At 43.4% G+C, this 23,920-nt stretch overlaps 1 protein-coding gene across 3 annotated transcripts in view; it reads right to left on the bottom strand.

Moving 5' to 3' along the window:
• Positions 1–17,001, bottom strand: part of ACLY (ATP citrate lyase) — a 22,964-nt gene extending 5,963 nt beyond the window's left edge. Inside the window, exons 1-18 of one of the 3 annotated variants that reach the window (XM_010585592.1) lie at positions 16,827–17,001; positions 15,103–15,225; positions 13,525–13,587; positions 12,637–12,827; positions 11,610–11,689; positions 10,972–11,102; positions 8,984–9,102; positions 8,362–8,498; positions 7,893–7,954; positions 7,601–7,718; positions 7,293–7,447; positions 6,795–6,885; positions 5,590–5,619; positions 3,697–3,838; positions 1,650–1,818; positions 1,027–1,131; positions 576–772; positions 334–415 (exon numbers count right to left, since the gene is read on the bottom strand). In XM_010585592.1, the coding sequence (XP_010583894.1) occupies positions 334–415; positions 576–772; positions 1,027–1,131; positions 1,650–1,818; positions 3,697–3,838; positions 5,590–5,619; positions 6,795–6,885; positions 7,293–7,447; positions 7,601–7,718; positions 7,893–7,954; positions 8,362–8,498; positions 8,984–9,102; positions 10,972–11,102; positions 11,610–11,689; positions 12,637–12,827; positions 13,525–13,587; positions 15,103–15,225; positions 16,827–16,985 (2,154 nt within the window). In that variant the 5' untranslated portion in view covers positions 16,986–17,001. Of the gene's footprint in view, positions 1–333; positions 416–575; positions 773–1,026; positions 1,132–1,649; positions 1,819–3,696; positions 3,839–5,589; positions 5,620–6,794; positions 6,886–7,292; positions 7,448–7,600; positions 7,719–7,892; positions 7,955–8,361; positions 8,499–8,983; positions 9,103–10,971; positions 11,103–11,609; positions 11,690–12,636; positions 12,828–13,524; positions 13,588–15,102; positions 15,226–16,826 lie in introns of those variants that run through there. The other 2 variants (XM_010585593.1, XM_010585594.1) reach the window with 2 other exon arrangements.
• Between the last annotated feature and the right edge of the window lie 6,919 nt (positions 17,002–23,920).

Genomic DNA, 23,920 nt, shown 5'->3' on the forward strand with positions numbered 1-23,920 from the left:
TCCCACTGGGCAGGGGGGAGTGAGTGAGCAGCTGCATGGTGATTAGTTGCTGGCTGGGGTTAAACCACAACACAATGAGTAACAGCTGAAGTCTCAGAACAAAGCCTCTTTATTTGACTTTTTTTTTAATGTAGGAAAGACTATGCTTGTCTGTGGAATACACTCAATTTCTTTAGATTAAAGAAGCATGAAAAAAAATCAGACATTCAACAACAGTATAAATAGCTTCCACTTATCTGCAGCTGTTATTTAGCATCCTTGCAGCCAGGTCAGGTGTTCCCAAGACAAAACACTTAGGTATTTCTTAGATAGGAGTGAACTGGTCTCACTCACCTCTCCAAGTACTACAATCATTTTCACTCCTGGAGTATCCTCATAACGCAAGACATGATCCATAAAAGTTGAACCAGGATATCTGGGTAGAATACAGGGAAAGTGGTATAAGTTTGTTTCATAAACTTCTCTGAAAGAAGAAAAATTAACGCCAACCTGCCTTTCTTCCTCCAAATTACTAACAATTCTTTTGTTAACCAACTTGAAAAAATGGTGTCTTTGTTGAAGATGCAGACTCCTACCTGTCTCCTCCAATGGCCACCCCTTCATAGACCCCATCAGTGGTTCGGGAAATGATGTTGTTGAGCTCATTGGACATTCCTCCAGACCGTGAAACATAAGCCACACTGCCAGGACGGTACAGTTTTGATGCTAAAATATTATCCAGCATGCCTCCTGTGTTGCCTATTTTAAAGCAACCTGGTTTGATCCCACCAACCTACAAGAAAATTAGAGAAAGATGTAAAGCCCTTTAAAATATACATGAAACTTAAGAACATTTCCATAAGACAGTCTTGTCAGTATTTATACAAACAACAGAAGACAGTAATGTGACCTTAAAGTGAGAAACTAACATGCACTTGATATGACTAAAGACAAAATGGATTGTAGGATATACTTTATCCTTCAGAGAAAGCTGATCTGAAGATTAAGACAGATGGACAAGAAAAGAAAAAGGTGATCAGTACTTACAGTTGCAGGCCCAATGATAGTGACTCCTTTTTTATCAGCTGTCTTGATCAGTTTGCGGGTCAGGGCCTCTGGAATGCCCTCGGCAATAATGGCAATGGTGCGAATCTGCATCAAGATAAAAAGAAAACCATTAGCAACCCTCAGTGTCACCACCCTAACAAACTGCAGGACAGAGAAGGCAAACAGCTGCTCAGGGGGAATGATCAGCCTCTGCCTTATCAGGCCTCTAGGAGGTCACACTGTGCACTCTCATACTAGAAGGCCCAGTGCATGGATCCACAGTCTACTGTGATCTTCACAGCAGTCTCAATGCAGTGTTCAGAGAATCTTTTTCCTCCCCCTTGCACATTAAAGCAGCACTATGTTTTAGCCAACCCATAGTAATTACTCTTAACCAAGAGGTGCCCAGTTCCTTGTACACAAATTCCAAGTCCAGCGTTCAAATTTGCTATGCAACCCCAGTGTCCTCCTCAGAGTCTATAAGGAGTTAGAATTGAGGTATTTATCTGCCAAGTTGGAAAACCAAGACAATTTGCTAATGCCATCACAGTTTAAGAAACACTGGTACCCTGCTGACAAGATCTTCCTTCTTTTCTTGGGCTGCTTCTAGATCCCCCCCTCACCTGTGGGTAATTCATGGTTTCAACGGTGCTGTCATAAGCAGAGCGCAGAGATGCAAAGTTGATGAGAACATCCACCTCTGGGTGCTTCCTCATGGCATCTGACATGTTCTTGTAGACTGGGATCAGGATTTCTTTGTGGCCCCAATAGAACTTCTGCCTGTGGTCACCACTATGGAGGAAAAGATGAAAAAGTCCCAACCCTTAAGGGTACTGGAAAGACAAAGGGATACAGTGCATGCAGACAGAGGAGTTTGCAAACCCCAATTCTCAGACACCAAGACTGACTGTGAGACACTCACTAGCAAGTGAGCATACATGAGGAGGGACCATACTAACAGCAGAAGGTTCTTCAGAGTATAGAACAGAGCAGCATATGGAAGGAGACGGGCTAATAGGGACAGAGGCATCCAGCAAGATGAATAAGCTCTCCCACAGTGAAGTTACCAGAACCTCAATTCTACTCCAAGCTGGAAGACAGAATGAGGCACAGAAAGAGTAATGAATGAGATGCATGCAAAGCTGCATTACTGGACTGGAACAAATACTGGACTGGGGGGACAGGAAACCAGTATCTGTGGTGAACAGCAAGGACAGCAATGTGAGGGCCAGTCAGCTTTCCAATTCTGCTACAGTGAGACTCTACCCACCCTGCCCTACACATGCTGAAGGACATGCACCTAGGAAACTTTCATTCTATGTGTTGTCTTTTATATATGGTAGATGCTCTGACTGGAACTTCATTGAAGTCTATACTGTTCAATCATTTAAGAGTGTAGAGATATTGGCTGCATTCCCATATTGGTACATTTGTAACAGAACATTCCAGGTTTTGCCAGCCTGGCTTCCTCCAAAAGGTCAAGAGAATCAGAAAATTAATTATAGGTAGCCTTAACCTTTTAATCCCTATTGCTTTTTCTTCATTAAAGAACTGCGCCACTGCAAGGGGTTGCCACTCATCTATAGATGTGGCTATGCCTGCACTCAAGTTTTAGTACCCTGAGGTTTGCACTTGCTGAGAAGTTATTACAGAGCTGCAACTGTCATCACAGACTAACAGTACAAGGTACTTAATTGTCAAGAGGCAAAATTCTCTGCAAGACAGAGGTTGATTAGACATCAGCTATCCTGGATGTCTGTAAATACCACAGAAATGAAACAAACCTCCTACCTTTGTATGGGCTCCCATCTCACTGTCTCAGCAGCAGGCCAGACAGCCACTCCTTTCCTTCTCGCTACTTGCCCTGTTTGACAGGGAGACCCCCCCCCCCCCCCCACTCACAAGGTACAATAACAAAAGAGCTTATGCACAGCTGTGCTCTGGAGGTTCCTCCTGAGAGCAATTTGAAACACCCAATAGCCCCTCTCATCCCTGTTAGCTGTGGGGATAAGGTAAAAGAGGGTGAATAACAGAAGAGAACTCTGTCCCACTGAAGGATCTGCACACTTCCTGCCTGCTAAGAAACTACTGCCACTATAGGAAAGAGTATGAACAAAATAAACGGGATTTTTTTTTTTTTAATTTTGTTTGGCAACATGACAGAAAAACTGCTTTAGTCTATTAGCAGAGCTGCTCCAGTTCTGGCTAGTATTTGGAGGGGAAAATTCCAGCTGCTGCAGACACAAATCAGGATGTCTCAGACAAGCATGCAGCAAACAGTAGATGCGTGGAAGAAACCTTAACACAGCCTTACTGCCTCTGCTAAGCCAGTAGGCTGTTCAAGAAAGCCCAACTAGTTGTGCCTTCCTCACTTGCTGAACGAAGGAACAAAATTTGGACACCCTTTGAAAGAGCATGAAGCGGGACTTAAATTCTGCAGCTAACATTAAGCTGTTTCAACGGAGCAGCCTGAAATCAATGGTTGAGGTAAACAGGAAGCAGTCTGCAAAGCCAACCTGATGGTGGAAAGGAGCATAGGAGGTGTTAAAGCACAGATGTAGACTAGGGCAGAGCTACACTAAAGAACAGCAGAGAGTGGAAAAGGAGGAAGCTAACAGAAGAATCTGAGGGAAGCATTCAGAAAAATAACAGTCAACACAGGCTACTTACGTGAATGGATAAACCATGGCAGCTACTGAAGGTTCATCCCGGGAGCAAATATAATCAAAGTCCAGCATTCCTTGCACAGCCCGTGTCTGCATCCCCCAGATGATAGCTTTGGTGTGACGGCTGAACAGGGTTGTAGCTTTACCTGCTCAAGAGAGAGGGGAAAAAACCAAAACACATTCAAAACGTACATCTGTGCAAGAGAAAAGCTGCAACTTTGCCAAATGTCTCTTGAAAGTCTCCCAGAGGAGCGTATTCCCCCCCTCCAAACTGAACCCAACAGGTGAACTGCACGATGTAGTAGCCACACTGTCCAAATTAAGGAAGAAACTGTCGATGAAGCAGCATCCCCCTTCCCAGGATTCTGAACACAATAGCCAGGTTTATGGGTTTCACAAAATGGGCAAGTGCTTAATCACAGGGATGGGGGCAGGGGGAAGCTGGTGCAGGAGAGGAGAGATAAGAAGTGAAAACTGCCTCTTCCTCTTCTCACATGGGCCATTCATGTTCCTCTCAGTTTTATTGTGCAAAGCTGAAGAGGAAAGGAACTTTGAATTTTATTTATTTATTTGCATATGGCATACAGCCTGGGAGAACCACAGGAGGTTTGCCTCCTGAGTTTGTCAGGGCATTACAGTAGGATGATAGGAAATAAAAAGAAAGGCAGGAAATGGAAGGGACAAAGAAAGCAAAGGAGCTCTACATACTCAGCTTTTGTTTTCTTTTTTTTGTTGGATTCTGATCATCACAAACCTGATGGCTCCAAGAATATATATATGGCCCAGAACTTGGCTTCAGGGGACAGTGTCACATGTGACAGTACAACAGTTCAGCTAGTGAGGATGGACTGTTTGCTTGAAGTATAATTACACCACTTGTCACAGCAAAACGTTGAGTTTCTCCCTTTGACTCCATGCAGAATTAATGTAAAAACTCTTAAGAACTCAGAGCTGATCCAACTGCTGATGCCAACTCAGTCTACCACTAATTCCTTTATGGCTTTGAATCAAAGGTATACAGCATTAGGGATTCAACAGTTCTTCTGGCTTTAACAAGAAATCAGTCACTATTCTCCAACCGTACATGTTCACAGTTTAGATGCACTGCCACATGACTTTTATTAGGAAACTGCCTACCCTGAAAAATTCTGTTTATCTTGCAGGTGGCTGCAAGGGCATAATATTAGTATTCATAGAAACAGGAAAATGCAGGCCCAGAAAGGTAATGCTGTTTGTCCGAGACCACACAAGGAAGAATCTGAGAGTTCCCCTTCTACTATCCCTCCTTTTGTGATAGGTGTGATGTCTTGAAACTCTACTTTGACCCTGATTCAGCAGTTTATTCTCACCCAGCACAGAGCTCAATAGGGTGCTTAAAGTCCCCATAACTTCACTGAGATCAAGCTTTAATGGTTTGCTGAACTGATAAGGCAACAAGAACATTTAGTTCATTCCGTGACTTTCCTGTGTCCTTCAAGGCTCATAAGCACAGCACCTGCACTATTTTGTTCCCCTTTGAAACAAAATGCCAGTCATTAGGCATGGTTAGTGATTCCTTCTTTCTGAAAGCAGAGAGCAGAGCTTTGCACAATATGCTTAGGTCTGTTTTTCTTTAATAATTGTTGGGGGGAAGAGAAGAAAGATTAAAGTTTGTTTGAGACCTGTCCCTCTCTCCCCCAGAAATAGTAAGTTTTAATGCAAAGGAATATGTGATCTGCACTTGAAAAAACAGATGAAAAGTTCATATGGTGATAGCTAAATATGCTGGGCAGGAGGGAAGGGAAGGACCAGACAACACTGCAAACTTTTGGAGAGAAAAAACAGCAACAAAACCAAGAACTAAAAAAGTCAGCTGCCAGCAAGGCCAGGCACATTCAGCTAGTCACGTGTGTCCTACCTGAACCAGGTCTTGAAGCTGGGATTGAATCTGTTAAAGAGAGAATAACTCATGCAACAGTATGACAGAGTTGGCTGCTGTCATCCCAACAGCAGGGCACCTGCAGTGGGGTGCTGCAGCTTCCCTCCTCCCCACAGCACTCAGGCCTTTTGGGTTTTGCTTTTGTTAAAAAACAAGCAGACTGGAGCACTCTCCACTGTACTTCCTCTCCAAATAACTGGACATCAAATTTTGCATTTTGCCATCTAGAAGCTTTTTGCTTATCCCAGCACAAACACATTTCAGGTTCAGGTGGGAGTTCCTTGCAGTGCAAGCTCCATGGCTCACGTATTTTCAGCATCTTTTTGAAGCATTGCTCATGCGAAATTCTGTGTGCAATGATTAAGAGAGCAGTAGTGGGTTTTGTGATGCGTTTCACCAGAATCGGATCTGAATCTTGTCATCATGTCATACTGTTGTAAATGAGGCCAGTATCTCCTCACATTCAGGGGAGGAGGACCAGGACATTATGACATTCTGTACCTGTGCAACTCTGCTTTTGTTTCCCCCCCCAATACAACACACTCTGACCCAATAAGGCTTTAACAGATACAACAAAAAAGCTGCCAAAGGTCTTGCATATCACCACGCTAAAGAAGCTTCCTACAAACTTCAGTAAAAAAAAAAACTAAACCACCTGAAAAACAAAACAAAAAACACACCACAGAGTAATCTCCAACCCTAAATGTGTGAGGACTACATCACAACTCCTACTGAACTGACTGTAGAGTATTCATCCAGGAAACTGCAGCATATACCAAGAAGGACTTTCTGAATACCTACACTGTTCCAGCAGCATCCCATGGGAACACCCCCCAGGTACTTAACTGGAAAGCAGGCCTCAGTTCAGCAACCACAGCACAGATACTCTAACCTGTTGTCTGCTGATCTCACATAAGGGGACATGGGAATGCTGGAGTTCTCAGACTGTGCTGTTTCCCTTCAAAGGGACATCCCAGACTAAGGCAACTCTGACTCACCTTGTGTATAAGCTAACAGCACAAGTGACAACATTCTAAAAGCACTTAACTAAATTCAAAACAGAAGATAGACAGGTACCACAAAATTGCTTCCCTTCATATCCACAAAAACCATTAGTCTAGTCCACATTCTGCCTTTTGGAGCACAAGAGAACTGCTAGCGATCATTTCCAATGCTGAACTTACCAAGAGGTGCTGTTGGTTTTGCCTTCTTGGCTGGAGCAATATCATCTGGTTTGGACTCTGAGAAGGAAGCTGTTCTGCTTGGTGCTGGAGTCTGAAAGATTCAGAAGCCAAGTCAGTAAGGGACAGCGTGCCAGATAAGGCCTGGAGCACATAGGAGGAGGTGGCCACTTTGGCTATGCTAGTCTACAAAGAAAACCAGAGAAAGTTAATTTTGAGGTAGGACCATTTCAGTCAAGTGAGGGAAAACTAAACGACCAAGTTCCCAGTAGATGCAAGAGTCACATTGGTTTTGAGGGGGTCACATTTTCTGCACAACCAAGATGGACATTGGAAGGGCCCCTTCTGATAAACCATGCAGGCAGAGTCACTTCAGTTTTCGTAGAGCTTTGTACAAATACAGTGGGGGCCAAGATCTGTTTCCAACCTGTTCAGACAGGGGACGCTGCCTTCAGGAGGCTCTTCACAAGCGTTCCCTTTCACAGAGGGGAAGGAACTCACCGAAGGGCTGCCGCTGGCATTGAGGAGGAAGTTGGCGGTGTGGGCTGCAGCAGGTGGTTGGTTGGGGATAGGCCGATGGCCGAGCGCCATGCCCACAATCGCAGTCATGTGAGTCTCCGTGCCAAAGACATGGATGGGGATCCCAGTCGTCTTCCCTGTGTACACACAGAAGAACTGTCAGCCGTGGGCAGAAAAAGGAACAAGATGAGCTTCTGCCAAAGTGAAGCATTCAGCCCTGAAGAGGCTCAGCAGAAAGCAGGTGGAAGAAACAAGACACAAGAAAACTTAAGGAAATGGTTGGTCTTTACCAACTTCTCCCATGACACGTAATCCTTCCTGGTAGTTCGGGCCTCCTCTTCGCACAAAGATCCTCACTTCATGCTCCTTCAGAGGGCCTTGGTAATCCTTAATTGCCCTCACAATGCCCTAAAAGAGACATACAGGACAGGTGAGTTCAGCAGCCCAATGTTTACCCTGTCCCATCATCACAGGAACTCCTGGAAAAGATGCACTGTCAGCCTCAGCGCAACACTGAACTGGAGAGAATGGCTTAGGGTTGATGACTGTGGGCATTTGCTGATAATTTCGAATAGTACTTACTTTAAAAGTGGCTGCTACATTGGTGAAGTTAGCAATGCTGCCTCCAATGATCAGGATTTTACCTGAGGGAAGAAACATGCATAAATAAAACTGTATTAAGAACACAGTGTACATGAAGCAGTTTAGGATATAAAGTGAAACAATGCTGCAGTTCAGACTAGCCAATAGTCTGCAGAAGTTGTGTTTAGCAGAGCCTGGAAGATAAGAGCTTTGTATCAAGCAAGAATTTTTCTGATAAGAATCTCTCGAGCCACATTTGCTCTTTGCTACATGGAAAGCCGCAAGTCCTGTCTCTGAAGCAAGATTTCTCTGACAGAAATCCATCACTGTTTCACTTGGATGGCAGCAGTACATTAAAAGCTCTGCCAGGGAGGTCTAAGCATAGTAACAGCCCAGATTTGTTCAGGTTTTTTTCCCCACACACAGCTTCACAGCTGAGCAGCTTTGCAATTGCAGTGGCTCCCCTTACCTTCAGGGTGCTTCTCTCGTGTCATGAGAGAGAGAATAGTCTTAGCATAGTCATAGGTCTGTTGCTCACTTGGGGCTCCTGAGTATTCCCCATAATTAGCCAGTTCATTCACACCCCCCAGGTCACAAATGGTGTCACTGTAAAAATAAAAAGTTATTTAAGAGATTATAGTGACTCAAATTATAACTAAAGGTCTTAAAGCATTCCAAATTTCTGGGAAAGTGGGACTTGTAACAGAGAGATCGTGCTGTCTGCTGAAGACAAAGCTGCTCTCCTCTTGGTGCCAGTCATGATTAAATCTTGTTACACTTCCTAGATATGATGGGAACTCAGTAACTACCATAGCAATGATATTACCATAAACAGCTTTCAGCTAGCTGTTCCTTTCCAAGTCAAAAAGAAACTGTATCTCAACCTCCCAGAATTAAATTATCTCCAAGGGACACTATGTTCCACATCTTGGTAAGAAATCTGCAGAGCATCTTCATTTTGAAGAGGTCCCAAGCAGTCATGGCATGGGAAAGATCACCTTAGAAGAGTCTCCTTTCCAGAGGCTGCATCAATTGTTTTCTTAGAGCACTGTAAATCCACCCTCCCTCTGTGGAAACCTTGTTCCTGTTACCTGTAAACCACAGAGGCACCACCACCAGCCACCATGGTCCAGATCCTGCCTTTGGGGTTGAGAATAGTAAGTTTCAAGCTGGCTCCACTCTTTGCATCCAGGTCAGCAATGTAGGCTTCCTGCAGACAGAGCAGCACACAATTTAAGCTTCCTTCTGCACCCTCCTTTTCCAAATCAGAGGGTTTGTAGTGCTGTTTGGACATGCAGATCTCCCCCATCTCCTCTCAACTGCAACTGAGGGGAAAGCAGAACTACGAACACCATTTTTGTAAGGGACAGAGACCCAGCTTCATCTCTCAGGGGCCAGGACTGATTTGTGTTACACGTTCTTCAAGACAGAACACTGAAATTAGACTGGATATAGAGAGCTTGCACTATTCTCTCTGTAGCAAATTCAAAGGGGATCAACCTGAGCATATGCTCAAATTTTGATTCTTACTTGGAAAAAAAAATAAATCATACCCTCCAAAGAATACATTGTCTTTATAAAGCCTGCTGGCTTGTCTCTTGCTTGTCCCAGGTGAAGTCACAAGTGATTGCTATAAATAAATTTGATATTACTTTATTTGTAGAGTGCAGATCCAGAAGCAGATTTCTCCTGTTTGCACATTAAAAACTTCAGAAATGCAGCTGACTGTTGGTTGTGTTACACTAAGCTGTGCTACACTGGCCTTTCCATGAACAGTGGTCTTTTCCTCCACTACTCAGCCAGTCCTGGGAAGCTCCCAGGTTTCCTGGTTCCACATATGACAGTCACAGAATCAAATGCCTCTGAACTGAAAAGTCTTGTTCTGACCTTGTCTGCAGACTGAGACCAGAGGAAATTTAAAATCAACACACCCATGGCTACACACACTCTGGCAGTGCTGCAGCCAAGAATGTAATTGCCGAGCTGTAATTTGGCTCAACATGGTGTTCCTGTATCACAGTGTGCTTGCCTGTTGAGAAGCACTTCACTGGGAGTTCATTAAAATTCTCAGCAAAGGCACTGCCATAACAACCTTCACAGTGACTTGCAGAGGGATGATTCAGAGACAAAACTGAACTAATCCTTTTAAGAGCAAATTGAGTTAAGTGTTGGCATCCAGCAAGCTACATGGAGAGAAATAGCTAAATGGATTTCCTGGCCATGTTACAAAAACTTTCCCCAACTGAAACATAATTATAATTATTAAAATGAAAAAGTCAGGACAGAAATCCTTTTGGAGACAGCAGAACAGTCACCTGAAATAAGTAACAGAACAATTAAGGAGAGAGCTCTACTTCCAACAGTTTTTGAAGCTGCTGGGAAGCTATGTATGAAGCAGTGTTTATGCGACGAGTAGTACAAACCCAGGGAATTCTGAGAGGGAACAGGCATTTCTAACTTTAAAACAGTAAGTTTGCCTGCAGGCCTCTTCTTGGTCATCACTTTTCAGGAAAACAGGTGTATTAACATCTTATTTTTACTTTGAAGTTTGAAATATGGCAATTATTTTCTCTGGATTCATACTCACAAGCAGATTTTGCACACAACTGCTACTCTACTCTCAGAAACTGTAACTGAAACACCGAGGGAGCATCAGCCGCCATGAGGCTGTCAATAACCAGTGCTTCAACAAAAAATAAATGATGCCGACAGGGGAGCAATGGAGGCAAGAACCATATAAGGAAGACTGTAGAAGTACAGAGCTTTGGCACATAGCTGAATGAAGTTAAATATAAGCCTCCATTTAAAGTCAATTCTGAATTAAAGAACTGAAACAACACCCAAGCAAAGATGGAAAGCAATTGCAGTCCAGAGTGCTATTATGAGAAGTCCTAGTACTACAGCAGTCTGTACATAGGTTGCACAAGCTCTTATCATAGAGAGTAATGCCAAGGTACTTGAAACAGAGCAACAAAGCCCACAAGAGAGGAAAACCTCAATGCCATGGACATACAGGCAATGAGGAATTAATCTTGTCTCCATAAGAGAGGGATTTGGGCCAGAGTGGGTTGTTACTTGCCTCTGGGTAAGCTTCCCTCCCAAAGGGAGGGGGGAACTCCACATCCCCCCATTTCACTTTGCAGATGTAGTCAGCAGTTGCATCAATCTTCGCAGCCAAATCAAGGATGTAGACACCATCATTAGTCACCACTGCATTTAAAAAAATAAATTAGAATTAGCTCTGTTTTATACAGAGACATGCATTACAGATTTACTCATAAAATTTGACACCATAAAGAGATCATTACAAAAGCTAGGCCACCTTTGTTGCCCTTCCTCCACATCCGTCATTTAATTGTACTTACCAAACCCAGAGAGTTCCCTTAAGAATTAACTAGTGACCATGGTCATGGACCAGGCCCTGGTTCAGGTGCTGTTTTGTTCTGATCCACCAGAGCAATTTTTACGTTCTTCAGTTCTGACTTAACATCTCTTTCAATGGAATTTTTCATTTCCACCAGAGAACAGAGAACACTTGCAAGCAGTCCTCATTTTGGATTCATTCAACTAATAGCTCCAGGACACATCATAGCCACTTTTGTACTTCTTTTGCATATATCACCTAGTATTGTTGCAAACTACATAAAACAGAGAAGGATAAAGTACACATTTCAATATTCTAGCACAGAAAGTTCTGCTCCCAAGAATATCTATTACCTAATGGATTGATCTCAAGGTACGTGAAATATAGATCTTCATAAAGGTTGAACAGGCCACAGATGAAGCTAGCCAAGATGCTGTAAAAAAATTTAACACAAGTTCATTAAAGCAGCCAAATATAAATCACAGCCTGCTCTGCTTCATTTATATTAGTGGCAATCTGCAAATCTACTCTGTATCAATTTCTTTCATTCTCATTCATCTTCTCTGGAAGAAGCCTAGGTGATGACTCAAGGAAAGGAAGACCTTGATGACTCATCTTAATTACACTCCACCAAACTCTGCTGAGAACATAGTTACTCACAACTGTCACATAGACACTCAGTCTGTTTAATGTCACCAAGAGACAGAAATGCATCATTGTCTCACTGTCACATATGCATCTTTGTCAGAACTAAGCTTTGTTAGCTGTGATAGGGAAGAGACTGCAGTAAACTACATTAGTGACAGGCTTCTTCAGCCTTTCAGTGCTGAACAATGCCATCAGTGATTATGTTATGTTTGGAAAAATCATGACTCATTAAGATAACTAGGTATAGGCATCTAATTAAAGGAGATGCAGAAGTTTTGAGATCTACAGATAAGCTTGCAGTAAGCACAGGAATAGCAAGAGAATACCTTCTTAGACTAGGCCAGAGTAAGGGCGAGTACATTTCTGAATTAGCAATCAGATTCACATCTTATCACCATTTCTACTAAATAAAAGAAATTCTTTATGCTGGCACAAAGGATCAAAATTCAGTACGTGTCTCCAATACCTCAGAGGTCAAGACTTCAGTAGACTGAGAAGTCCTCCTGTCAAGCGAAGGCTCAAAGCACTACGAACGCTTACTTTGAGTTTTACAAGTGGCTTGGATAAGGTCAAAGAACTTGGATTTATGATGCATGGCATATTCTTGAGAGCAGCAAGAAGCGTAGGAAAGCAAGCTTTAGGGTGAAAGAGAATGAAGGGATGTTGCACTGAAATAAAGGAGAGGAGTTTCTGGGTGGCTGGCCATGCCCAGAACTGGGCATTTGTACTTACTCCTTTTTATTTGCTGGTGCATACTGCAGGAGGTATTTCTTTACATCCGATTCATTGAGCTTTTCATCCACTGCCACAAGCAACTTCTGAGCTTTGGCATCAACATCTCCCACATCCACACCCCCTTCGTGGTGGAAGAGTACGTAGTCTCCCTCACGGGCAGCATATATGCACACGTAGAACTCTTCCTCCTGCACCACAGACACAGGCACAAGCATTAGCAAGTCACACCCAGAGAAGACCTTGAAGAAGAGGCTCTTGTGTCAATGCTAGGGAAGGGGCAACTGAGCACACCACTAAGCTTTCCAAGGAGAAGCAGCACTGGAGCAACCCAGACACTCCTCAGGGTTGTACAGGCTGTGCTGGCCTGGGAGGGAGAGCGACAGGGCCCAGAGCACTTCAGCCTGGTGAAATGTGCCAGTGATTTCTGGACAAAACTGCTCCCATCTTACACAACTGAAGCACAAACCAGGGTCCTTCCTTGAGTGCACTGAAAGAACCCATATCTTTGGTTTCCCGCAAACCATGGTGGAGTATGAATATTTCACCTCAGTTTGTGCTGGTATCTCACATCAACAGTGTGTTATCCACACTCAGGAGTACCAGACTCAAGCAGCAGTGAGCTGCCTTGACCAACCAACTTGGTCCCTCTCATGTAATCTGTAACCTCTCCCCAGTAGAATAACAGCAACCAACATGATTATTAACAACCCTTCACATGGACCGATATTGTGCCTGCACACAGCTGTGACCACCATGCATTGACACTGTCAGCTTAACAGCACACTCCCAAACTTCTGCTTTCTCCATTATATCAATCCATCTAAGCTGCGTGCAAGTCAAAAGAGATTTAAAAGCACTTCTTAACACTTTATTTGGTATACTAACCTGTTTGTGAGGGACGAAGGGTTCAATCAGAAAATTCTTTAGGATTCCCTTAGCATTAGCAATCTGTAGGCAGAAAACAAGATGAACACCAATAAACACTTGCCCAATATCCACATTTATGACAGCATAAGGCAAGCTTCGAGAATTAATCAATACTGCTCTAAACCCACTTCCTCCTAAGCACCTCTCTACTGTGTTTCCCAGAGAACCATACTCTTCCCTCTCCAGCACAGCATCAAGCACTGTCCCTGCTAGACACGGTGCTGTACCACTCCAGCATATTTGAACTTCATTGGTTACAGGAGTCAGTCACCTTCCCCTTTCCTAACAGGACAGGTGGCTATCAGAATTATACCAGAATGGCTGCTCTTCATCTCCTGTCCCAGAGAGAGCACATTTACAGAGCACTGCTTAGCACACTGCGAAATGTGATGGCTTCAAGGTGCTTTTGGAGCTTTGAAAAAATCTGAAGTGAGGGAACTCCTGAGCTAGACAGGGAGTGGCAGGAGCAGAGCCTCTGCCCAGCACTTGCCCTGGAAGTGGTGTCAGTGAGAATGGAAGAGTAAGAGAACCCTTTCTTGTCTTCCTACAGGGACAGTCAGCTACAGCAAGGTCCCAGGAACTGTCCTGCATAGGCGCTTTCCTGCTACCAAAAGCAAGTTTTCTGGCTCAAGGGACACTCCTGCACAGGCCATAGGAGATACCTCCTGCTCCTGAGGACACTGCTTCAGGAGCGAACATCATTGGTCACAAGTACTTGGCACAGTCCTTCCTTTAGATGTGGTTGTTGTATTGTGCTAAAGAAGTGATTTCAACATCCATCATTTTCCTGATGGGCAGGCACACAAGATGCAGTTGCCTGCTGTTTCATAATGGCCTTCAGGCAAGCCTCACTGGCTCGGCTGCACAGCTTGGTGCTGGAGCCAGCAGCAAATCAATCACAGTAGGGCCAAGGCATCAGTTTCCTTGAGGCAGCAGAACTCTGTCAGCTCCTGAAACAGAGCAGCTGGGATGGCAGGTTTTTCTTTATCATCAGCATTGCAGTGTCATTCCCAGAAGAATAAATATTACAAGCCAGCACTGAGTTAAAATAAGGACTTGAAGTAACACTCAATCATCAGCCAAAACACACGGGCTGGCTACAATAAGAGGACAATTTCATGACAGCTTTTATACTTGTTAAATCTGCCTTGGGTATTAAAGTGAAGCAGCTATGCCAACTAGACACAGCATTTGAGCTGTCAACTGCTGACTCCCAAGTGGAAGGGATTTTCAAAATGGTACTAATTCCTGCTGAGCTCCCACCATACAGGGCCTACACAACAGACGTGGATGGTGGATCGTAATAGGGAGCACCGAGCTGTGCTCCCTATCAAGGTGTGTCATTTATCAGTGCTCATTTACCAGCAGGAATTTTACACGTGGGACAGTTTCTCACTTGCTTTGGCAGCAGTGTAACATGCATTTTAAACCACCATAAGCAAGAGGAATACCTGCATACCAGCTCCTATCATGCAAGTAGGCAGAAAAGACACACCAAAAAGAGTCTTGTGTTTTTGTTGCTAAGGTGGCACTCACCGTGGTTTCTTGGCCCAGATGTTGTTTGAGCCAAACCTTCACCTGATCCAGAGTGAGGTTAATTCCAACCAGTCCAAGCTTCCCACGTCTCTTTATTAGCTGATCTGGCTTCACCACTAAACGCTACAACATTGTGCAAGAGAGATTAAAAGAAAGAAGCATTAGAAAGTGATTTTGGTCAAGTAATTCTCTGCAGATAGTGAAACAAAAACTTAAGTAAATTCTGTACAGCAAAGATCCTTGCAGAATTTCTTTAATCTCTTGGCAAATCCATCTCCCGATACATGTCTGCAGGTTTTTTTACACTGTACTTTGAGAAGAGCTGCCTTATTTCTACTCAGATGTGAGTATACATCAGAGACTGAGGTGATAGTTTGTTTTGGCTTTTTTTGATGAACTTTGATAACCCTTTCAAAGCAGCTGTTAAATGGGGTACATGTACTCACTTTCTGTAAAAAAAAAAAATCACACTGAAAAGCATACAGCATCCTGTCAGTTTTGCAAACTTTGTAAGATGCATTATTAAATTAATATTTCTCTGTGAGCAGAGGCTCATAAGGAAAAACCATTAAACACAGCAAGCAGCCAGCTGCTTACAAAAAAGCTCCTGCTGTCACCACATACTTTGTGTATGAGACTGGCTAGGGCCAGGGGTCATGCAGATTTTAGTCAGCTGACAGTGGCTCTTTATAAGATGCCTGTGGAAAGGTGTTCCTAGGTAACACACTTACCTCTGGCTTGCAATTTTTTTTTTTTTTTTTTTTTTTTTAAAAAAAAAATGGGGTCCATTCTCCTGTACAGCTAATATGTCCTGGAACTTCAGCAACTTAGTGTAGAGTCAGAACATAACATGTCACAGTACAGAATGCTGATTGTGGTCTTTCTGCTGGATCCTGTAGCCCTTTCTGGCATTATAGAACTCTGTCTTAAAGGATAGATAGCATCCTTCCTCCCTTCTGGCTTTCTGCAAGTCTTTTTAGAAGCACTGCTGATATCTTCTTGCAATTCACTCATGCACTTGAGCATGGAACATTTAATTACTTAGTGTGGGGCTTCTATCAGTCAGTCAGTAAAGGACTGTGAAACATTCATGTTCTACCAACCAGTGACTTAATGTAATTAAGCACTGGAAAGGAGCCAGCTTGAACAACTAATAAAAAGAGCTCTGGATATGTTTTCTCTACAGAAAGTGCAGGGCTATGAAACACAAAGAGATATAAAAGATCTTGCACAGAAAAGGCAAAAAATGAAGTTTTCCCTAACATTTTGCTTGGATGCAGAAAACCTTAGCAGTATCCTAACTGAACATAAAAGCTAGCCGCAGAGAAAGCACTCCATGATTTCAGACAGTAAGGGTTTGAGAACAGGGACTGACATCTCAAGAGACTCTTGCTTTGTCTGAATTAGCCTCGTTTACCTTCTGTGTGGTTATTAGCAGCTTCTTGTTTGCAGATATCTCTGCTCATGTATTTCACAGCCCTTAAAGGAGTTTTATAATCAGCCCCCCTAGAAGGTGATACAACAGCCTTGAAGCAAGGCTTGTTTCTTCATCAGTGTTGCAAATGAATATTGCAGAGCAGCAGCAGCGACCGGTCCTTCAGGAAAGATCCAGAGCATAATTCTGCTCACAACCTGCTGCAGCACGACATGCTGTGCCTGACAGGGAGCAGTCTGGGTGGGCAGAGGTTTGTCAAGGGCTCAGCCACTACAGACACTTTCCTTACCTCGCTCAGAAGCCAAGGGTGGTCCTGGGTGAGTCGTGCCCAGTCAGTGACTGGAGTGACTCGGGCATACTTGAAACGGTTCTGGATGGCAGAGGATGTGCAGATATACTTATACAAGAACTCCTTCCCCGTCTGCTCAGAGATGGCTTTGGCTGACATGGCTACCTAGTCTGAATTGAGGGGGGGAGAAAAAAAACAAAAAGGCAATCAGGAACAGAGTCCAGTTCTTACAGAAGACTCCCAATCACCAAGCTCAGTGCAAGACCAAAGTGAATACAAAGCTGGGGCTCTCTCTCCCCATTATAAATAAGGCTAGAATACTCACCTGATAAGCAAGAACGATTTGTGTTGCTTAAAATTTCTACCCCATTCCACTGCCCTGAACACTATTTTAGTCCAGCCTTGCCTGCAGGGAAAGGCGTAATCCTTGCAGCTTGTCCCAGCCACCACTGTGCCTTTACCAAACCTGCCAGCTCTGAGCATCCCCCCATGTCTAGGGGAACACTCAGCTAAGGCAACTTGTCTCTAACTGCACAGCACCCCAGGTTTGCTGTTGTGGGATCTGCGTAACACACCTACCATTTCTTCTAGTCCCCCATACCTTTTTCTAAAGGGAAAAGAAAATGTTACCAGTATTATCAAAACAAGAACACATTTATATCATTGTTTTGTTTTTTTTTGTTTCAGAACCTAGGTGTCTTGGAAGCAGGTTCACACCCTACAGAGCAAGATGTTCAAGACAGCAAAGACTAAGGTTAGACAGTTTGGTTGGGGTTTTTTTGAGAAAAATATTTTTTAAAAAATTCCTAATTTCACATCTTTCCTGAAGATGGCTTTCTTTTAAAGAGTATATGCTAAACTGACATAAGTAAATGATTTCTGATCTCAAGGCTGTACCTTTTCTTTCTGATATGCAGCAACAAAGTCATAGGTATCAAAGATGCTTTTATTTTTAGCTGCAATAAACATTATTTAAAAGAATACTTCATGCCAGTGAACCTATCTGCATGTGTCAAACATCAGAACTGAGTCTTGTTATCAGCCAGAGGTCAACAAGCAGTTTTGATTTTTGAGGGGCCTGGCTGCTGACAGAGAAGCTCTAGCAGTGGCTCATGCTGCATTCTGAGTCACTGGAGGTCATGTCACTGTTCCCCAAGCACAGTCAGTGTGGCAGGAAACACAAAAGCACACTTAGTATGGTTTCTGCAAGAGCTGCGAAGCAGAAAGGCACCAACACAGAAAAGGAGAGCTCAGATTCCATCTGAGTATCTGGACAGTGAAGTATTTGAATGACTCAGTAAGACTAACTGCCCATGCCATCGTGAAATAAGTGCCCCACTTGAGACCCACAGAGGGAAACAGTTTAAAAGCCCACAGTTATTTCTTGTGCTACCTTCTGGGTAATAACCCTTAGTAATCAACTGGGTTATTCATCCTATAAGCAAGCACAGAATATGCCACGGAATAATTAGCCATCTTTAGAAATAAAAACCTTTTTCCCTAGAGCAGGAAGAAAGAGATTTGGTCTGTGTCCATCCCCCTCTCAACAGACAAAATATTTATTCTGCAGAAAAAAGTAGGAGGAGGCAGGTTGCATTCTCTGTATGCCTCTAGAATGAAACAGGTTGGACTACGTAAGTTCTGTTACTGAAAGTTGTTAAGCAGGCTTAAGAACTGGCAGTCAAATTTGCTGCTAACATCTTTTCAAATGCAATTCCAGTGTTAAAATAGAAAAGGAGAAGTTACAGAAAGGGCAAGAGATGTTAAACAGTGTTCCTGCTTTCAGAGAATTATTCTGTAAAACTCCGACATGACTGCAGTGCAACTTCCAATTTAATCCCATTTCCAAATGGCATCAGACAATGTTTCTGAAGCACCCTATCTTTCCTCATAGAATAAAAACCACATTCTAGTCACCATAAGCACTTGCACCTAATATTTAGTCCGCTAAAAATAATGCTTTGTTTTTATTACCCTGGTGCTGAAGTTAACACAGCCTAAGAAGAGGGGAGCTCTTGTGAACAAGCAAAAGGAGACCAAGCACATTTTGGTTGTCTGGCCCTGCAAAGCAAGATGCATTCTGTCCTCCCTTGCAGCCCCCTTTAACATAACAGCCCACACAAATACTATGCTGAGGCTGCTGTGTTAGATTAATTTGCTCTCTAAGAAGCACTCCTAAAAACATTTATTCAGAGATGCTGTGGGAATAGAGTTGTCTCAGAAAGACATAGAGAGCCACTGAATTAGATCGAGTCCTGGGGCTACAGGCAGCTGTTCTGCAGTAACTTCAGAAGCAATCTAGAACTTCCATTGCATGCTCCTAATTACGAAAGATGGAGTGACACTGAGACAATGTAGTTATCTCAAGGCAAGCATCTATACACAGCTATCGGGGAACAAATAACAGCAGCATGTACTAGAAGTAGAATAGTCTGGAAGAGTACTGAAGAGAGAGAAGGGGAAATGCTGGGGTTAACCTCAAACATTTTAGGAGTTGGAAGGCTTGCGTCCTACCTAGGAAGGTTGTGCAGTAACTGTGGCTGTAAGCTAAGCATGAACACTGAAGTTGGAGAAAATGTTCATCTCTTCGTGGTGTTAAACCACCACAGCTTTCTAGAAGGACAGGAATTTTGATTGGAAAGAAAGAGAGGTGAAGAGGGCAAAGTATGCAACAGTCTCAGGGGGAAGCAATCTGCAACAGGTAAGCAACAGCGGTCAGACACATTGTGAGGGAGCTAGCTGGCAGATGACCCACATGTTGAATGGGTTGCAGACATGACTTCTTGTGCTTATATGGAGCAACTGGGTATTTGCTGTACAAAATCCTATTGCAATTCTCTCCCCATCTTTGCCCTGCAAATGCCACAAAACTGTATGAGTGTAAGCTGTGTTGTAATCTGCATTAAAAAGCCAAATATTAGCAGAGTTGCTTTGACTACTTAACCTTTATTAGCAAGGAAGCTGCAAGAGACAGCATGGTTTAACTACTAGACACCAACTAGAGTTTACTGCATCAGATTAAGAATCTCACGTGGGTTTGCAGAACTGGTCTGTATCTATCCTCTGTTAATTGTGGATCAGTTTCATGGTATCATTCCGAGACAGCTTTTTTCTTAATTATGAGGCACTGTCTGTGCTTATGCCAGCTTCTCTGTCCAAAAGCTTACAGCTTTACTATATAGTCAGCCACAGGCTAGCTACAGAGGAAGACTTTACAAAACTACAGAAGTGGCTGTATGTTGGGCTAGTTGGCAGAGCTGCAAGAAGAAAACAAACAAACAAAACCCCACCCACCAAAAAACCCACCCACCAAAAAACCCACCCAGCCTTATTCTGCAAGCATACACAGACATATTCAATTCCCACAAACACCACTCTGCTACCTTGTCTTCACAGCTGCGTACACACATGCTACAGTAAGTCATCTGTACTGTAGTGCTGAAACTTGCCATTAAGATTTTTGCTTTAAACCAGTGCTATTTCTGAGAGCAAATCCTGCTCCCAAGTTATCTGCAGCTATTTATTTTGCCTGGTAGCAAGCTGGAATACCCTGGCTTCAAAGCCCTTAAAAATCCATCAGCTGCCTACTCTACAATATGCTGAAGGCCAGTCCCAGAGAAAAAGTGTCACATTTCACTGCAGTAGAAGCAGATGATTCAAAGAAAATGGCAAACCCATTTCTTAATCTAAAGAAAAACTAAGTATTTTTCATTTCTTCAGGGTGACACAGAGCCCCTGAACAATATTGCAGATCTTCAGTCCACATTTACAAATTAAAACAATGAAGCTGATGCTAGTTATGCCAATGACCAAGATGTAATTGTCTGCAGTTCCAGGAAACTGGACCCAGGACATCCCTCAGGTCTTATTAAAAAGAGCCCTGTAAAAAAAAAAAGTCAGTAGGAACAACAGTGACATACATGTGATTGCTTAAACCTGAGGGCCACCTGAGGGGCATTCCCACAAAGCATGGTACTGTGAGGTTGCTCATCTCTTGGAAACTTGACCAGCCTCCTTTATGCCATTACATTCTGCTGCTCCTCTAGTTTCTCTCCCAGTTTCATCACCTCATTTTTGCAGTAACACTACTGGGGTGAAGAGAGAAAGCCTAGACAATTATTACAATAGCAGTAGATGAAAAATGACAAAATCCCTGCGTCATGGCAACAGAACAGCAGGAATGAGGCTGTTCTGCCCTTATCTGCCCATGGTTCATAGAGACATTTCCTAATCATTAGCAAGTCTTTAATCACACCCCTCACTCGTTTTTTCCACTGCTCCAACCCTGCCTTTCTCATGGGATAGACAGCACAAACAATTGCTTCGGTCTGCTGAATTGTTAAGCTAAAAGATCAGCAGGAAAACAAAAAACCATCCATAGGGCATCAGCAATTTCTAGCTGTAGTGCTCATGCAGGTCCCTCATCAACCAGAGAGACAATCAGAGCAGACTCCATTAACTGGTTCTTTCTGTTCTGCAAACTGAGCAGGAGCATGGACTGCAGGTCACCACAGAAGTAGAAGAGCAGAATCTTTGCAGTTTCCCAAGAATGAGGCAGGTTAGGACTCCCACCTGTCATGGATAATCTCATTTTCAGTCATGCTTAGCACCTGCAGTACCAACCAATACTGATGAGAGTAACAGATGCACTTCTGAAGAACAACAGAGGAGGTGCAGAGAAAAAAAAAAGTCATCCCTTTCTCTGTACCAGATACGAGCTATAGGATAATGTTCTCTTCTACCAATTCACTCCCAGACACTGCTCCATTCATGATTCATAGGTAAGACTGAACAGCAATTTTCTTATCACTTTAGGCCCCAGATCTTGCAAGCACTACACACAATGGTAGATTCACATCAGCAGCACAAAATGCCTTCTCAAGTTCACTCTTAATGTGCATCCTCTACTGCACAATTTAGGATAGGGGCAGATAGAATTAACAGTTTCTAACCTATAATGCCTCTCTGGCTGCCTGCAATGATTTGCTGGTCATTCCAAGTTCCATACTGTACCCGCATTATCAGAACCCTTCAGATGCAGTTGTTACAAGCTGCCTTGCCTTTTCCTTTGAAGGGTGTACAATGGAAACACAGTTGGTTCCTGGCCAAACTTGCCAAGTGAAGGACAACCTACTGCCTCTTTAAAATGTCTTCCACAGTATGCATCACAAACTTTCCAGTTAAAATGCAACAGATCATAAGATCACAGAATAGTTCAGGTTAGAAGGGGCCTCAGGAGATCACCTAGTCCAACCTCAAGCTCAAAGCAGGGTCAGCTCTGGAGTCAGGCCAGGTTACAAGAACCATTCTTGCATTTGAAGCATGCTGTCCTTTACTTCTTAAGCAGAGGCAAAGAGCTCTGTTGAACAGATGTCACACACCTAGTTTTGCCTTGACAAGTGGGTTACTGATGTAAGAATAAGTTATTTCTTGAAGTGTCACTGATTGCCATGAATGATTTGTGTCCATTTACTGTGGCTCTAAAACAAACCACTTCCCTGCAACACATCAGAGACCTCATCATCCACACCCACTCATTTTTAAAAGTGCTGGTTTTCGGTCTTTACTAGCAAGTCCAGAGCAAGTAAGAGAAATGGATTAGATCACTTTTTCAAGGGCTCAGAAGCACTTATTCCCTCAAAACATCACCTGTTAAATATTGAAAAAAAAAAGATGCTTGGGGAAAGTTTCTTGAGTGTATTGACAAGAGAAAAACAGCATGATGGTGGCAAGCTGGACAAGGATTGAAGAGCTGGATGTTGCATTTGTTGTGACACAACTGATATGTCTGCCCCAATACACTAGCAACCAGCTGAAGGGAAAACACAATACAGCCCAAAGGAAAAAAACAGATGGAGAAACAAGAAGAGGCATTCTTGACAACAGAACCTGGGTAAAGTCTCCTTGACTCCCAAAGAGATCGGATGGCGTGGCACTACTCAGTGCAAAACAGTCTACTCTGCAAGGGGAGAAAAAAAAATACATTGATTTAATTTATTTTTCTTTAAACCCTTTCTGGTCTCAGAGGTATAGCTCTGTGAGCTTCACCAGTTTGTGTTCATACAGAACATGGCACTCATGCATGGAATTTTCTTAGATCCAGATCAGTACCATACTCCAGTCATACCCGAGCGATGCTTTTGTTAGGAGAAGACGACTCCCTCTCCAGCAAAGATTTCATGCCCTCTCTCCCAGGAATTATGTCAACAAAACCACACTGTAAAGCAACCTTCCCCCTCCATCCCCAGTCATTTATTAACACAGTTCAAGATCAGCCAGTATTTTCAGCCCACAGCAGCACGAAAAGTTACGTCAGCTTCCACCTGGCAAACACGCGTGCTTTCATCAGAGGACAGAGAGGGCTCGAGAGAAGCGGCCCCACAGCAGTCGGCCAACTTCACGGGTCACGATACCTCAATGCTCTGCATTATGAAATGCCTGGCACCGTTCTGGTGTGATGCAAGCAGGCACACTCGCTAAAGCAGTGAGCGCGTTGAATGCGCGGCTCTGGAGGAGGTTCCCAGCAGACATGGGACCTTTGAGAACAAAACAGCGGCCAGGGAGGGGAACAGACTACAAACTGAGTTAGGTCCAGCTAACAGAGAGCAGCAGACAGGGTCCAAACACCGTGGTAAGCATCTAGTGCCAGAATTGGGGTATTTGGAATCCTGTCTTTAAAGGCTGTCTTATTCTGCAGCCTTGGGGAAGATCCTTAACAAGTTTATTCCTTAAATCCTTCCCAACATCACTCACAAAGTGGACAGTAGCAGTGTGTACTCTGGCCTGTGTGGCTGGGCGGCATTCCTGACTGGGGCTGTCCTTTGTATTGGGTCCCGCTTCAAGTGGAGCTGATAATGGTAAGAAGAACACTGCTAGCTGGAGGATGGAGAGCACACTTTCCACGTGTTCATACAGAAGTCTTGTATGCAGAAAACTCTACAGAGTTTTAATAACAGCATTAGACAGTAGAGCTGATATTCTGAGCTCCAAACCCAATTAAGGAAACAAAACGAATACAGATGTCTACAGACAATATATTCAGGATGCACGTAAGTTTTCAGTCTTTAGACACTATCGTAGACAACAAATGTGGT

Source organism: Haliaeetus leucocephalus, unplaced genomic scaffold, assembly GCF_000737465.1.
Source record: "Haliaeetus leucocephalus isolate CR32 unplaced genomic scaffold, Haliaeetus_leucocephalus-4.0 Scaffold110, whole genome shotgun sequence".
Taxonomy (NCBI): domain Eukaryota; kingdom Metazoa; phylum Chordata; class Aves; order Accipitriformes; family Accipitridae; genus Haliaeetus; species Haliaeetus leucocephalus.